We start from the raw sequence: 16593 nt of genomic DNA, 5'->3' as shown, positions 1-16593 counted from the left end.
ATATCTCCCCAATGCGTGCGCTACTGCCGTATGCACAATTTATTATTGCATACACATTTCTCAAGTATTAACCACGGAATAAACGTCTAAATGGCCCAGCTTAGTATGCAGTTGAATATGTTGTGCGCATTTGTGTTGACCTGGGTTTTAATGCAGACCACTGTTTTTTAAATGTGTGTTGTGTTCCTGCTGTGGATTTGCATATATGTGTTTGCCTGCTTTGTGCAAGCATATATGTGTGTGTCTAAATGTATGTATGGAAGTGTGATACAACTGTCACATACATTTCTGACAACCACTACGATCAGTACTACTGGAAGACAGAGAAAAGAGATTGACTGACTACATGATATTGTAGTGTATCTAAAGCTTTAAGAAAATAGGTAAACCAGCACATCTAATAAAATTTTGGAATACAAGAAAACAGAACATTATATTGGTACCTAGTAGTAGGTTAGTTTTCAAAGTGAGAGAGAGGAGTTTGGAAGGTGGTAGGCAGAGAGAGGATATGGACTATTTATAACACCCTGAAACGGGACCCTTTACATGTGTTTCTGTCTGTCAGGCTGACCAACTGACAGGCACACAGAGTGCTCTTTCAAACCTCTTCACCATATTCTGTATTACTACCTAGACAGGCTGACAGTTTCTTAGTTCAGGGAGTTTGTTTTTATTTTTATATAGCCAAGTGGTTGATTGTTGGTGGTTTTCCTTCTTATTGTGACTTCTGTCTTCCTCTCATTCACTTGGATCTTCCGTGTTTTCTAAACTTGGATTATTCTCTTTGTTTTTCCTGCTCATCCCCATTTTCTCTGAGCATTCCATCCTCTAACTTTTACACTTTTTCCCTTACCATCTCCCCATCGTTCCATCACTCCTGGTTGATCTTGGGCTATGCACCATGCTCTCTTCTCCTACTGTGATTCTTCAACCTTACGGACTGCCCGTCTATCCCCAGGGTTACCCCAGCCTAGTACAGGTAATCTACTGTCTCTCTCAATTCCTGTGTTTTTCCTTTCCTTCTCTCCCTCTTCCTACTTGGTTTTAGGCCGTGTGTCTACATCTCCCCATTGTATGTCAGTCTTGATGCTCTGTCAGTAAAACCAGAGCCAATTATTTGGTTTGCTTTTAAGACACTGATTGAGGATAAATCGTTGGCCGTGGGACCCAGTGGAACAACATGTCACCATGACTCAAACAACAGGTTGAGAAATAGATAGCTGCTAGTGAAATAATCCAGGGACAGGGTTCAGGTTTGGGTAATACATACTGCACAATATTATGCAACAGAAACAAATTTGACTAAGTTATTCATTAAGATAAATTAAATCATTCACAGTTATTACATTAAATGTAGTTCAGTAGTGGCTCGCAGCAACTGGTTACGAACTAAGTTGCCTGCTTAGTTTTATTTTTGTTATTTAGAGGCAGACAACCTACTAGACCACAGCTTTGGGCCAGTTAACAATAAGGTTGCTGGTTGTGATCCCAAACTTTACACAGTTGAAACAATTCTGGTGTTAGGCCCTGAAGCAAAGCACTTCAGACTCTGCAATTTAAAGATGTTTTGTCATAGTATTCTAAAACGATGCATCGAGACCTAAATTGCCAACTGTGGGTAGGACCAAACTCATTTGTTTTTGACAGAAGTTAACACAAAGACAAACTGGAAGGTATATTTATTCTTCGGGTCTCAGTGGCACCAAACAGATGCCAACAGGTTATATGTTTGTATGTGTGTTGTGAAAGAGTCCCCAATCTTCTGCTGAATGCCAGCCCAGATATTATGTGTGTCTGGAATCTGTCTTCCTTCTCTCCGTGTCATAGCGCTTGTATTTTTAGCCTGTTCCTTTAAGAGTAGATTAACAGAGATAAGTCTTTAGATAAGTGAGACACTGATATCCTTATAGTGTGTAAGTACCATTTAAAAATATATATATTTACCTCAGTTATCTAAATTGTAATAATCTCTAAATCTATTTATATGTCAATTATTTAAATACATACATACATTAAATACATTTTGTGTTTTTTTATGTAAACTGTATTATTATTTTATTAGAATACATTTAAAACAATGCATGTTGGGAAACTAAAGTTTTAAAAACTGTTTAAAACTTTAAAGAGATTGTTAAAATGAACTTAGATCATATTAAATATATTTAATATACACAATTGCTTACAGAACAGTTATTAAGTTAACATTAAATATATTAAATGTATTTGAAATTTTCCCAGTTTAGATTATTGATAATAAATGTTTTAAAATGTTCCATTTATGATCAAAACATGATCTGTGTTTGTGATCATTTTACCTATTATATCACTGTACACTGTTTAATATATACATACATTTGAATATAGTATGCCATAGGGTGTGTGCCTCTGTATTTGTTTGGGAATTTGTATCCCCGGCAAAAATCACAATTTTTAATGGCACTTCTGCAGTTTCCTGTTGTCTGAGTATACATTTTCTACCAGTTGTCCCAGCAAGCATCTGTCTCAGAACCTTTGACCTTTGACTCAGGAACCTGACAGCTGAAGAGGGGGAGGAATGACATGGGGGTACAACAATCAAGAAGATACAGGCATGTCCTGTAAAATGTACTGGTTAAGCCTATTCCAATAATTACAACATGATATTTGGGCCTGAAATGTGAAAGCTAAAAAGAGAGTTTACTAAATGACAGTGTTAACCCTGGAGTACACCCAGATGTACATCACCAATGCCTTCAAACATTTGTAGACAGGAAGCAGACTAATACCTGTTATCTTAGAAGGCTTTACTCTGATTTGGATCCTTTTTTTAAACATCTAATTTGGACTGGATGTGTCAATGGGGTAATTATCTGTGACCCATTTTGGTTTAAGTGCTACTTTCAGAACTTTGGGCTAAAGATGTTTACATTATTGCTGCCACATCTTTAACCACTTGGCTAACAGTTAACCATTAAAGGTGATATTAGTCTCAATCCTGACAATCCACCAGTGGAATGCATGACTTAACAATTCAGTTGAAGGAAGGAAAAAACCTGAATGGTCTGTGACGATAAATCATGTCATTGTACTGAATCTCTGATGCTTGATAGGAAGAATCTGAGACCTACACAGGTTCCTTTTCTGGACAAGTAAAATAGTATAAAATAATATATCTTAGGATAAGAAGAACTTTGATATTGTTTTTACTAAAGCCTACTCTGTTTCATTAGGCTGAATGTAAGACACTCTTGTTGGATTAGATATTACAAATCAATGCATCCATGTCAGTTACTGTAAGCTTTCATACCATCTTTCCAATTGGCCCTCCTAAGTTTCACCATCAGTTCTGTCATAACTTACCTCATCAGATGATATAAAAGCTGATAGACAGGAATATTGAAGTGAAGGGAGAAAGGGATAACATAAACCTGTATTAAAAGACAGTCAGTCAGATATGTAGGCCATGTGATACTATGGTTACCTGAGGTAGATCTCGGAGTAAAGAGACAAGGGCTCATTACTGTGTTATAATGTGCCTATGTCTGATCTACGACAAACACTGCAGAGTGGTCAAAAAGGTTTTGAAATAATCTAAATATTGACAGGACATGAATGGCTGTCCTCAATTTCTGTGTTGTGCATGTGTGTGGTGTGTTTGTGTGTGTGTGGATATGTGTGTGAGTGTGTGTGTCTGTAAACATGTTTTACAATAAATGGGGACAATAACGTCTCTGCAAGCTCGGGTTAAATTACAAAAAAAATAAACTATTGGGATAATTATTCCTGTCCCCATTTAGAAAAATGCATTTTAAATGAACATTTTGGGGTTATGGTTGGAATTCGGTTAGGGTGTACAGAGCCTTGGTCCAGTGATAACATTTCCTAAGTCTCCTCTTCACCTATCTTCCAATGATTCTTCCTATGACTGAACTGTCAATAAAATGAAAATTTGTAACAATAGTGTGTGTTCATTAGGGCTAAGGTTGAGGTTAGAGTTAAGGTTAGGATTATTAAAAATGTTTTTTTTTTTATGAGGGCAGTCAATCAGCTTTGTTGTCCCCATTTAAATAGCTGTTAGATGTGTGTGGGTGTGGAGGTGGGGTGTGATTGATGGGTACATATGACTGCAGCTGGCACTGCCCCCCTTATCCCCCTTTCCCTTGCAGTCCTGTGTTGTGATTGGTGGATGATTAGAACTTATGGTCTAGTGGGCGGAGGAAGGCAGACATTAAAACATGCCACAGTTGTTGAACAATGTACCAGAGAATCAGGAATCCTGTTACAGGGTAAGACAATCCAATTGTGTGTCATTCACTTTTGAAAATGTTCACTTTACTGTGTGAATTCTTCTTTCTTCTGCTGATTAAGGAATTGATTTGATACATTGATTTGACAGTGGTATTGGTCTGGTATTCGTTTTGTGCTGCATTGATTTAGCATTTCCAGTATTTGGGGGTGCACTGTTTTGGTGTAAGTGGTAAAGTATTGGGTATTTGCCAAGCACTCTTTACAGAAGGTGCTGTGTTTTGAATGAATACTCAGATTTTTATACCACCTGTACACATCCAAGCTATACATTTCACACTCAGCAATGAGACCCAGCTGATATTTTAGACTATGATAAAATTATTGTTTATGAAAAGTGTCACATGCCTATTACTGCATAAGTGGGATACTTTGAATATACTACTTGTAAATTGTGGGCAATGTGTTGAGTGCATTTACGTCCTTGAACTGGTTTACAAAGTGGATTGGCTAACGAAAGCTGCAACAACCATGAACTAAAAGTAGATCTACTGGGTCTGGCTCAAAAACAAATTGTAGTATTATAAATACAAGAATAGTTAGATTTTCAAAAGATAATGTTTTGATGATGAATTTAACTAACAATATATGTATTTGTTGTATGCTGGTATTTACAAATGCACAAATTGTGATATGTTATATCAAAAAGTTATATCGACTTATAATTAATGAATTCATTTCTTTCCATCCCTTCCCAGGGAGGCCCTGCCCAGGAGGCCGGGCCCGGCAGTGGTGACCCCGCCCTCCCCCCGGTCTACGCACAGCCTCCTTCATACCTTCCACCAGGACAAGCTCCACCCACACCTGCAGGCAGACTTCCTTCTCTAGACTTTACTACTGCCCAGCCCAACCCAGAGTACCCAGAGCACCACCAGATCAGAGTTTATCAGGGCCCCCAACACCAAGGGGCTGATACTCTGGCATCCAATAGCACGGTAAGAGCAGCATGATTGACTGGGGATGTGTGAGTGTCCAGGAATTAAACTTTGTTATTAAGATAGTTACATGTGTATCTGGGGAATCTCATATTGTACGTAAGAGATTCCTAGAAGGGCGTTATGTTAATCAACTTCAACATGTCATGTATAGAAAGTGAGTAGATTATTTTTCAGTGGCATAGAACACCCACACAGATGAACACACACAGTGGTATCTATATTTAGCAACCCACATCAAATCCTATGTCCATGTAAGGGGTTCTCCCTTGACACCAAACAGAGCAGACAGGGGCAGCTGAGAGGGGATTTGACACCACACAGAGCAGATAGGGGCAGGTGAGAGGGGATTTGACACCACACAGAGCAGATAGGGGCAGGTGAGAGGGGATTTGACACCACACAGAGCAGATAGGGGCAGCTGAGAGGGGATCTGTTTTTGAAAGTGGATCCCCCCAACTCTCTTTCACCCTATTCGTATCTGTTTTTCTATGCCTATTTCATTTCCCTGTAAATACATCAAGTAATACCAAAGTAGTCAACATCCAGCATGGTTACTGGTAGAAACTTGGGGCATAAAAAAGGCGGAGAGAGTTGTTTTGTGGGGAAATGTGTAGTTTTACAATGGAAAAACACAGTACTTGATATAATGCTTGCTTTTACTATATTTTAGAGTACACGTTAGATAAGCTATTAGGGTTCAAAGTAATGTTTTTTTTCATGTAGCCTACAGTCCAATATGACGTGTATTTGATGGTGACTTTCTGTATGTTCATTCAGAACAATGCTTGGCTTATGATTTCATACCCTAGAAAACATGTATGTTAGTGTTTAGTACAATGCCCTATGGCGGGCTTTACAATAATTCATTACACAGACAGAGGTGAACGGTGAATAAAGGTCAAGGCGCGATGTGATTGTGCAGTCCTTTTCCCTGCTTCAGCAGCTCTCTCTCCTCTCATAACTGACTAAAGGTGTTTTATGGCCACGTTTATATTCCATTACTAGAGCCCCTGAATAACAAGGTCCGTCCTGATTTTCGGGGAAAGTTGAGACGCCGCCACACATCATGGAGGTGGGGTCAAGGGGGGGAGGCCGACCAGATGACCCCTCCCCCTCCGAAATATCACCCAGGTTCAGAAATCAATTTTGCATCGTGACATGACACCACCACCCAACCCAACACCTCACCCCTGCTCCTCTTCCACAAAGCCTGTTTCTGCTGGGTGTGTGTGCGTGTTTGTGTGTGTGAGTGTGATGGGATGCTGACATTGTTTGTGTGAACTACATTGTAGTATGTGTGTATGTATGTAAGTGCTCTCTCTCTCTTTCTGCGTGAGTGTGTCTCTCTCTTCTTCTATTTCTACCCCACTTATTAATACATGCCCCCCCAGAATCTTGGATAATGATCTTTAACCTTTGGCAGAAAAAAAGCAGCACCGTGACCCCAAACTGACATGTAGAACATTCAACTTTGACCCCGCCAGCCCTATGCCTCCCAACTCCCCACCCTACCCCAACCAAGCTTTTTGCGCAATTTTTCTGCCTTGTCCACTTGTCCATTTATTTTTTATTGCTGCTCTAAAGACCGTGTGCACTCCTTATTGGTCTTCTGATATTACAATGCTAATAACTGCGTTTTTACTTCTGCATATTATGGATCTGTATTTTGAATTGCATTAATATTTATTTGAAGCCTGAATTCACTCAGATTTTCTATGTGATTATACTTTCCACTTTTGCTATTTTTTTCTTTGCCATTTTTGTTTTCTTTATTCTTTCCCATTGTGCTCTGCTCCCTTTGTACTCTCTCTTTCTACTGCTCTGGCTCATGTTTTTTTTGTGTATTTTTTTCATCTTCATTTCTCTTCTGGTTTTTGGAGGATGTAACCTTTTTGTGGCGTTAGGTTGACAAACACACAGACACTGGCATCGTGGTGCATTGTGGGATAGTGGATGTTTTGGTTTTGACGCACATTACTATCCTGTATGGTTTTGCATGGGGGCATTTAATTAATTAATGTCAATATACTATTAAAATGTATTCCTGTAGGCCTACTGATTCTGTATCTATATAATCTGTCACCTGAACTACCTAGTTATTGTGAATTTCTATGTGTAAGTTGGGGGAGCTGTTACTTTCTATATTGGCTGTTTGTTATAACTGAATCAATGTGTCTATGTAGCCTAATTGTTAGTGTACATATCTTGATATTTTCTAACGGGCATGAATTTAGACGCCTAACTAAAATTAAGTTCTGTTCACGCCTCCTCACTCCTGCCTGAGAAGGATCACTGGGTGCTGAATGCTCATTTTTAGTTTTGATCACTTGATTCAATTAAAATGATTAAAATGTTTCCAGTTAAATGTGATGCCTCTGTAATGTGACAGTATTCATATGAGTTGGATAGGAAGGAAAGAAAAAGGTTTTCTTAGTCCTAAATTGTCAATTCAGAGTTGTACAAGTGCATGGACAAAAAAGTTAAATTTCCTTAGTTGCTTTGTAATTTCCACCTTCTTTTTCTATTGTTCCCTTGAAACATTTTCTATATCCTTCTCTTGCTCTTTCTATCTGCTTCCTCTCTCCCTTTACTTTTGCTGTTCCTCTTTATATTCTCTTCATCTTCCTCCATTGCTACTCCCTGTCCTCTCCTTTTTCCCCTTGCTTTCTTTCTCTTCCTCTGCATCTTCTCCCTTCTTCCTTTTTCCTCTTTTTCCTCTTTTTCTGTCCCCGTATCTCCCAGGATGATGCCCTCGTTCCAGTGACCTCTGACTCCCAGTCTCTGAGTGTATCCGTGTCATCAGGAGGTGGACCAGGAAGTGGTAGTGAGGAGGAGGGGTCAGGCAAGGCCCAGCCAAAGCGTCTCCATGTTTCCAACATCCCGTTCCGCTTCAGAGACCCGGACCTCAGACAGATGTTTGGGGTGAGACACAGATCTACTACAGGGGTCATGTCAGGGTTTATTATGTTTAACCACATGACTTAGTCCTATGAGAACCTAAGGATGTCATGTTGATCTGGTTTTGTCTTTCAGCAATTTGGCAAGATCCTAGATGTGGAGATCATCTTCAATGAGAGAGGGTCAAAGGTGAGAGACCACTTAATAATGTCAATAATTAAAAACATACTGAAGGTCAAGCTGAACAATCAGAGATGCTTCTGCGTCTCTCTCTCAGGGCTTTGGGTTTGTGACCTTTGAGAGTGCGATGGAGGCAGACAGAGCAAGGGAAAAACTGAACGGCACAATCGTTGAGGGGAGAAAGATTGAGGTGAGGAAATATCTACATGGAATTTGTGCCCATATAGCCAAAAGAGCATTTGTGAGGAGAAGGCCTGGCTTGCATTCACTGTTCCAATTCATCCCAAAGGTGTTCAATGGGGTTGAGGTCAGGGCTCCTCGAGTTCCTCCACACCATCCTCAGTGAACCATATCTTTATGGCCCTCGATTTGTGAACAGTGGCACAGTCATGCTGGAACAGGAAAGGGCCTACCCAAAGCTGTTGCCACAAAGTTGGAAGCACCCTATATCTAAAATGCCTTTGTATCATGTAGCATTAAGATGACCCTTCACTGAAACTAAGGGGCTTAGCACAAACCCTCAAACACAGTCCCAGACCATTATCCCTCCTCCACCAAACTTTACAGTATGCACTAGGTAGCTTTCTCCTGGCATTCGCCCCACACCCAGATTCATCCCTCCATATAGTGAAACGTGATTCATCACTCCAGAGAACATGTTTCTACTGCTCCAGAGTCTAGTTGCTCTAGTATGTTTTACACCACTCCAGCCTACGCTTGGCATTGCACATTTTCATGTGTAGCTTGCGTACAGCTGCTCAGCCATGAAAGCCCATTTTGTGAAGCTCCAGAGGCACATCTCTAGTGCTGATGTTGCTTCCAGAGGCAGTTTGGAACTCTGTGGTGAGTGATGCTTCAGATGATAGGCAATGTTTTTACATGCCACACGCTTCAGTCTGTGAGTTTGTGTGGTCTACCACCTTGTGTGTGGGCTGTTGTTACTCCTAGATATTTACACTTCACAATCATAACATTTACAGTTGACTGGGGCAGATCTAGTAGGGCAGAAATTTCACAAAATGATTTTGCTGGATTCTGTGCACCTTTATCTAATATATGGCATCCCTGGTCTCGCTCTACCTGTGTAGGTGAACAACGCTACTGCCAGAGTAGTCACCAAGAAGCCCCAGACAGCTCTTGTGAATGGTGAGGTTTCAAGTAAGACACTTATGATTAATTGGGGCCCATTTTTCCATGGATTGTGGGAGGGATTTTAACTGTGTGTCTGTGTTTTGGGTATATCTCCCATTCCCTTATGTTCTTTACTTTCTTTACAATCTTTTTGTTTGTTTTCCTTCTATCTCTTTGCCTTTGTAGCCTCTGGATGGAAGATCAACCCTGTCATGGGAGCAATGTATGCCCCTGAACTCTACACCGGTGAGTTTCAATGTGAGTTTTCAGGTGAGTTTTACTTTTTCAGTGTTTGTATGTCCTTCAGGTCCTAGGATTGGCTTCATGCATTCCTATCAAACTTATTCAGAATGACTGATTGCAGGAGAGGTGAGTTGGACTCCAGTGACAAGGCTCTGCTACCTCATGTTGTTTTGATCAAATTGTTAAAGGGATTGTTCATCCTACAGTAGAATCATATTTGGATGAAGTAACAGTTACATTGAATGGTTCTTATAGGTCCATGGAGTAATTTTTTACAAGCCATTTTTCATTTTGCTAACTATTTTCTGTAGCTACCACACACAGCCTCTGTGATTCTGCAATGATGTCATCGGTAGTTAGCAAATGCTAATCGCTTCTTCCGGGTTAGGAAGTATAGGAAGTATCAGTTCAGTTGATACTTCGATCAGCCATAACATTATGACCACCTGCCTTATATTGTGTAGGTCCCTCTTTTGCTGCCTAAACAGCCCTGACCCATCGAGGCATGGACACTAGACCACTGAATGTGGGCTGTGGTATCTGGCACCAAGTATCTGGCACCATGTTTGCAGCAAATCCTTTAAGTCCTGTAAGTTGCGAGGTGGGGCCTCTTTGGATCGGAAATGTTCGCCCAGCACATCCCAAAGATGCTCAATTTGATTGAGATCTGTGGAATTTGGAGGCCAAGTCAACACCTTGTGTTCCTCAACCCATTCCTGAACCATTTTTGCTTTGTGGCAGTGTGCATTAGGCCAATGCCATCAGGGAATACCGTTGCCATGTAAGGGTACACATGGTCTGCAACAATATTTAGGTAGGCAGCACATGTCAAATTGACATCCAAAGGAATGGCAAGTTCCAAGGTTTCCCAGCAGAACATTGTCCAAAGCATCACACTGCCTCTGCCAGCTTGCCCAATTCCCATAGTGCATCCTGGTGCCATGTGTTCTCCAGGTAAATGAAACCCACGCACCCGGCCATCCACATGATGTCAAAGGAAACCTGATTCATCAGACCAGGCAACCTTCCATGTCTTCATGGTCCAGTTCTGATGCTCACGTGCCCATTGTAAGTGCTCTGGACAGTGACAGGGGTCAGCATGGGCACCCTGACTGGTCTGCAGCTACGCAGCCCCATATGCAACAAACTGCGATGCATTGTGTGTTCGGACACCTTTCTATCAGTACCAGAATTAACTTTTTAATTTGAGCTATCGTAGCTCATCTTTTGGATCAGACCACAAGCCTTGGCCACCCATGACACCTGTCACCGGTTCACCCCTTTTCCTTCCTTGGACCACTTTTGATAGGTACTGACCACTGCAGGCCGGGAACACCCCACAAGGGCTGCAATTTTGGAGATGCTCTGACCCAGTCGTCTGGCCATCACGATTTGGTCCTTGTCAAAGTCACTCAGATTCTAACGCTTGTTCATTTGTTCTGGTTCTAACACATCAACTTTCAGGACAGAATGTTCACTTGCTGCTTAATAAATCCCACCGACAGGTGCCATGATAACGAGATTCTCTGTGTTTTTCATTTCACCTCTCAGTGATCATAATGTTATGGCTGATTGGTGTATAGTGACAATGAAAACAGTATTTCGAGAAATACAACATTGACAGGTTCAATGTTGTATTTGTAAAGACCACCACTAGTCTTAGTTGGAAGTGTTTCGGTGTAGGTTCCCGCTTGCAATACAGCTTTTGTTGCTCGGGACGCACAGTCTCAATTCATGTATTTAGAAAATGCTAGTAAATCTAATTCCAGGCTTGGACAGAGTTGAATAATGGCTTGTTGTGAAAAATGACTCCATGGGCCTTCAAGAAGAACTCAACGTAAGTGTTATTTCACACAAATTAGAATCTAAGACAAACTATCCCTCATAGATAATGGCTGGGATGCCAGGTTCAGATCACTTCTGTGACATTGTTTTGAAAAGGTCTCCTAGAAAGTTTGCTCGCCTTGAGGTGTTAATATAAAATGCTAATGAATGCAGGGTCACTACAGTACATATCCTGTAACTTTTTTGCATTTCTCAGTTGCCAGTTTCCCCTACCCCGTAGCCACACCCACCCTGGCCTATCGGGGCTCACCGCTGCGTGGGCGGGGCCGGGCTGTCTACAATACAATTCGCTCAGCTGCCGCAGCCGCACCCACTGCAATGCCTGCCTACCCTGGGTAAGAGTTCCTAGTTTCTCAACATCTTTAATTCATAAAAATACCCGTTATAAGTGTGCAAGTATGTGATTTTCTTTTCATTGTTGTTAATGTGTGAATGATAGATTGTCTCCTTTTAGCGTGGTGTACCAAGATGGATTATATGGAGCTGAAGTCTATGTAAGTGAAACATTTTCTTCAGTTTGTTGCTTTTTCCAGGCTTTCTGCATGGTGTTTTGCCAACGACATATGTCTGAATCTGTTCCGTCCTGTCAGGGTGGCTATCCTGCAGCATACAGAGTTGCACCATCAGCGTCAGCTGCCACAGCAACATACAGTGACGGGTGAGCAGCAGTGGCCAATGGCTGACATTTTGTATAAAGATTTGAATAACTATTACCTTCAAATGGGACACAGAACACAGCACAGACAGCACTCTAACATAGTGGGCTTCAAATCTGGTCAGTGAGGAGCTTCACATTTTGTTAGAACTAGCCTACCCCTGTTTAGAATGTTTTCTCATGTGGTGTTTTTGGTCTCCGTCAGATACGGCCGAGTTTACGCTGCTGCGACAGATCCCTACCACCATTCAGTGGGACCCACGACAACGTACGGAGTCGGAACAATGGTGAGTCTTTTCAGAGCAAACAAAAAGTGCAGCTCCCGCTTAGTGTTCCAGTGACCCCACCAAGTCAACCAAATCATTGTCTCTAACCACCATTTGAACTTCTGACTCACTATGAATCAGGGCACTGACCCACCATCATTTCTGATCCTATGCTTATTATCCAGGCCAGTTTGTACAGAGGAGGGTACAACCGCTTCACCCCTTACTGAGCTGCCCAGTGTGAGCCTGGATGTGATTCTGTGAGTGTCCAGTCCAAGGACAACTATGCAGGACAGGGTCAGGACGTTACCGAACTCTGGAGATTGTATCAGCTCCTGACCTTTTCCTACCCTGGGAGTCTTTCATACCCAACAGACTGAACCTGTAAATACTGTCGGAGCCATTTACTATTTATTCTTATTAGAACAGAGTTTGATCTAATTACAGAAAAATATTTAAAGACTTTTATTTTACACTTTATTTGTGTTTTGTGACACATTTGTTCCAGGGTTGAAGAATTAAGATGTCTTCCATTCTACCTGTACCCTATAAAGATAAGACACTCTTTCACTATTGTAAGAGACAGTTGAATATGGTATGTAAAATGTTTTGTTTCAAAATGCCGATAACCATAATGCAGTCATGGTCTCTAGATGCTGACCTAGAGTCAAATTGTAGAATATAATTACATTTTATACAGTGAAATGAATTATTTTTGATGACACTGGTTTTGCCAATGGTGTAGCGCACTGTTTGATGAAGTTGAAGTGTGTGTGCTTGTGTGTGAGGACCTGTATGTGTGTGAGTTTGTGGGAGTATATGACATCCATACCCAATTCACAAAGCACAAGCTTTGAGAGACAGCAATGGCACTGGTACTTTTAAGGTGCAAAGTCCTATTTTCTTTAATTGCTTCTAGAGACATGCAAACATACTTTGCATAACAATGTCTGTTTTTGATTTTCCTAACAATCTACCTCTGATTCTGAAAATGTTCCCTTGTCAAAAGAACATTTATGAGCCATTTGTTGTCAACAAATGAACTGTAACAAAATATTTGTCTTTTTAGTGGTTGAGCTTCTTTTTTCTCTGTTATATACTCAATGTTAAATATGACCTTTTAACCAAACGTCCCTAAACCAATCTATGACTTTTCTTCGGCAACCTCATGCTGGCTTTAAATCACCTAACAATCCTCTGTAACTACTATTGGGCTTTCACTGATTTCCTCTATCCTGCCAAACACAATTATGTTGTGCCCAGTTTCCTCTTCCTGTTCTATTGCTTGCATTTCTCAATTTTGTTTGAATGTCTGGGTTCTGTCCATAGAATTGGAACAACGGTAGAACCACTCTCTACCCTAAATTCAATATTGTAGCTTTGCTGTTTCCTTCTAACTTTCCTCTTCTCATTTTCTATAACTCTCTTCTGTCCTGCTCAAACTGAGATTTTCACTGTTTCTTCTATGCTTTGAAACCTTTTATGTTTATGCAACCATTTCTAGTTTAGAACCTCTGTTCTGTACGGATGGAATCAGGACAACTTCATATTTTAGTTCATCTCAGATGTTGTGTGGTTTTAGTGGGCCTGCAGTGAAGCAACATCTGCTTTGCTTTACTGTGTTGTCTTTGTGCTGAATTTCTCTCTGTGCTGGAGTTAATTTTTCCTTTTCTTTCTTGCTTTGTTTTCCTCTTCAAAGCGGAAACATACTTATTTTTCTGTGTTTCTTCTTGGTTTTCTCACTTTTCAAAGTGTCTATGAAATAATAATTAGGGTTAAAAAAAACATATACTTCATTTAAAACAGTGTGATACCTATATCAGAGAATTTTAACACCACATTTAATTAATCCTATCCTAAAGTTAAAAAAGATCATGCACTTTGCATTTATGGCCATCTATTTAAAGTAGCTTCTTTGCATTTGTAGCTTATTTGTAGTCAATCTGTAATTTCTCTCTCTCTATTTCTCTTTAATCAACTTTTTTATATTTTATGCATGACCATCATATCTTCATTCTATCTTGTCTTCACCTTTTCTGTCACTTTGCCTGACACTATCGTCTTAATTTTTTTCTCTGATTTGGCTCTTTCATTGTCTTCACTTCTCGATTATCTCTCCTATCTTGTATTTCTATATATGTACAGTTCCTATTTTTCTTTTACTATTTTAACTTTTCGTCTTCTGCTGTCCACTTCTTTTGATCTTTATTTTCGTTGTATCCTGTATAAACATCATATACATAAAATCTATTAGTACTGAATTACAGAGGTACATTTACTTTTGTTGTGTTTGATATTTTATTTCAAAACTCACAAAAAAAAATTGTAAGGTGTAATCAGGTTTATGTCTGGAAATATTTGTAAGAAAAAAGATTTAGCTTGCTTATGTATTTAACCCAACACATAAATATTTGGTCGAGCCACATAGGCTGCTAGTTTTTTGGGGCAAATATTTTGCCAGCGTGGAGTGTTTCTGGCTCAGCAACAAATTTGTTCCAGGTTATTCAGGTTGTTCAGATGACACTTGTGGACAACGATTTTCAAATAGTGCCACAGATTCTTAATGACATTGAGATCAGGGCTTTGACTGGAGAAAGTTGTCTACAAATGTTTCCCCGTATTAAGCTACCATTATACCTTCAATTTTAATGAAATGCCCAGGCCCTGCTGATGAAAGGCACCACCGTAATCTACTGTAGTGAGACTGTGTCTTGAGGGTGGTTAGTGTTGGGTTTGCGGCACACATAGTGTGTAATGTACATACACTGTTTGACAAAAAATCTAAGTAATCAGAGTCATGTGGTCACTAAACATTTCTTTTTCTAAATCTTTCCCACGGTGCAGCTGGGTCACACTCATGCTTTCTGGCAAATTTTCCAGATGTACTGTCAACTAGTACTTTTTGAGTGACAGAATATTTTTTGCCACCCTCCAATACAGGCCAGTGTTATACGGGACTCTGGTTAACTGTTGCACCGTAACTGGACTCCAAACCACTGAACTCAGTTTCTCAGACAAAGGGATTGTTAGTCTTTCACACCACAAGGGTTGAATATTTAAGGACCTTGCAATAATTAGTGTTTTGAAGTAAAACGTCAAACAGAATTTCAATTGATTTTATTTCTCCATTTCCTCCTCTTTAAGCTTTCTTTTATTTAAACTTTAATTTTATCTGTAATTGTGTGCTTTTTCTTTCTTCATTCCACTGCTCTGAATAGTTTCCTGTTTTCATCTGTCCTCTAAAAAACATCAGTTATGTTCTAGTTCTTATATCTCTATCCTCTCCTTTTTCTTTTCATGTTTTATGCCCATTGCCTTCCTGTCACAACTTCCTCTATCTGTAGTCTCTTCTTTGTAATTCTTTTTCAAGTCTGTCACATTATTTAGGATGCTTTTCATATTGCCAAGTAAAAAAAATAGAACTTTTCTCCATCTGTAATATAAAATGTTTTCGTTAGTAATCTTGTAGAAGTGCTTTCCCACCCATGTGTAGTTCTGTTATACATGCTGACTAGGATTTATATTCTTATTCCGTCATCTATAGCTTATTGCCTTTCTCACCTGATAACTTTTCAACTAATCCATCGCCTTACACGTGTTCCTGGTTCTTTGCATGCCTTTTCCAATTGCTCTCCAGTCAGCTTGAGGTGTTCTTTACTCCTGCAGCCCATAAAATGTCCCTTAAAATTCTTACTTTCTTGTGTTACGTTCAATACCCTGCTTCTTGTCAAGTGCCAAACTGCATCAGGTTAACACAGTGAAAGGCAGGACGTTGATGGATGAGATGCTTACAAAATTACTGTTTATCGCTGAAGTACTTGTCATTGCTGTCTCTCTGTTGTTTGTTTCAGTTCTGGTCATTGAGTCCTTTAAATAAATGCCCATTTGTCAACCTTTTGTGTATCTTGTTTTGTACTTGGCTTTAGTTTTGTCATTTCACAATGACAGATTAGGCTTAATGGAAAAAAGTGGAACTTCTAAACTTGTAAAGACACTTGTAAACTTTGATTTCTTTTTCATCAATTTTATTAGGATCTTCAAAAAAGAAATACATGTACATACAGTATTTACAAAATGGCAGTATTTAAATTCAAATCAAATACAATCCAGAGAAAGAAGAGAAAGGGGAGGATGGAGGATATTTTGCAGGCAT

The 16593-nt window shown here is 39.9% G+C and overlaps 1 protein-coding gene across 6 annotated transcripts; it reads left to right on the top strand.

The window, feature by feature from the left end:
* Window positions 1–568: 568 nt before the first annotated feature.
* rbfox1l (RNA binding fox-1 homolog 1, like) lies at window positions 569–16332 on the top strand. 6 transcript variants are annotated; one of them, XM_010884870.4, is made up of 12 exons: window positions 569–979; window positions 4983–5219; window positions 7965–8144; window positions 8256–8309; window positions 8398–8490; window positions 9389–9458; window positions 9618–9677; window positions 11716–11854; window positions 11974–12013; window positions 12110–12177; window positions 12380–12461; window positions 12626–16332. In XM_010884870.4, the coding sequence occupies exons 1-12, from the start codon at window positions 902–904 to the stop codon at window positions 12668–12670; spliced, it is 1146 nt and encodes a 381-aa protein (XP_010883172.1). In that variant the 5' UTR covers window positions 569–901; the 3' UTR covers window positions 12671–16332. The 6 variants fall into 6 exon arrangements, with proteins under 6 accessions (XP_010883172.1, XP_010883170.1, XP_010883169.1 ...); XM_010884868.4 differs by having other exon boundaries at window positions 11959–12013; XM_010884867.4 differs by having other exon boundaries at window positions 9618–9701.
* Window positions 16333–16593: the final 261 nt, after the last annotated feature.

This window comes from Esox lucius, chromosome 20, assembly GCF_011004845.1.
Source record: "Esox lucius isolate fEsoLuc1 chromosome 20, fEsoLuc1.pri, whole genome shotgun sequence".
Taxonomy (NCBI): domain Eukaryota; kingdom Metazoa; phylum Chordata; class Actinopteri; order Esociformes; family Esocidae; genus Esox; species Esox lucius.
The sequence above is the reverse complement of the archived record's forward strand: the minus strand, read 5'-3'. Positions and strand labels throughout refer to the sequence as shown.

Bases quoted from the DNA above. Each gene is read 5' to 3' on its own strand.
- rbfox1l (XM_010884864.4), top strand. From the start codon at position 902: ATGCTCTCTTCTCCTACTGTGATTCTTCAACCTTACGGACTGCCCGTC. The intron at 980-4,982 runs GTAATCTACTGT...ATCCCTTCCCAG, and splicing joins GTTACCCCAGCCTAGTACAG to GGAGGCCCTGCCCAGGAGGC. The intron at 8,491-9,388 runs GTGAGGAAATAT...CTACCTGTGTAG, and splicing joins TTGAGGGGAGAAAGATTGAG to GTGAACAACGCTACTGCCAG.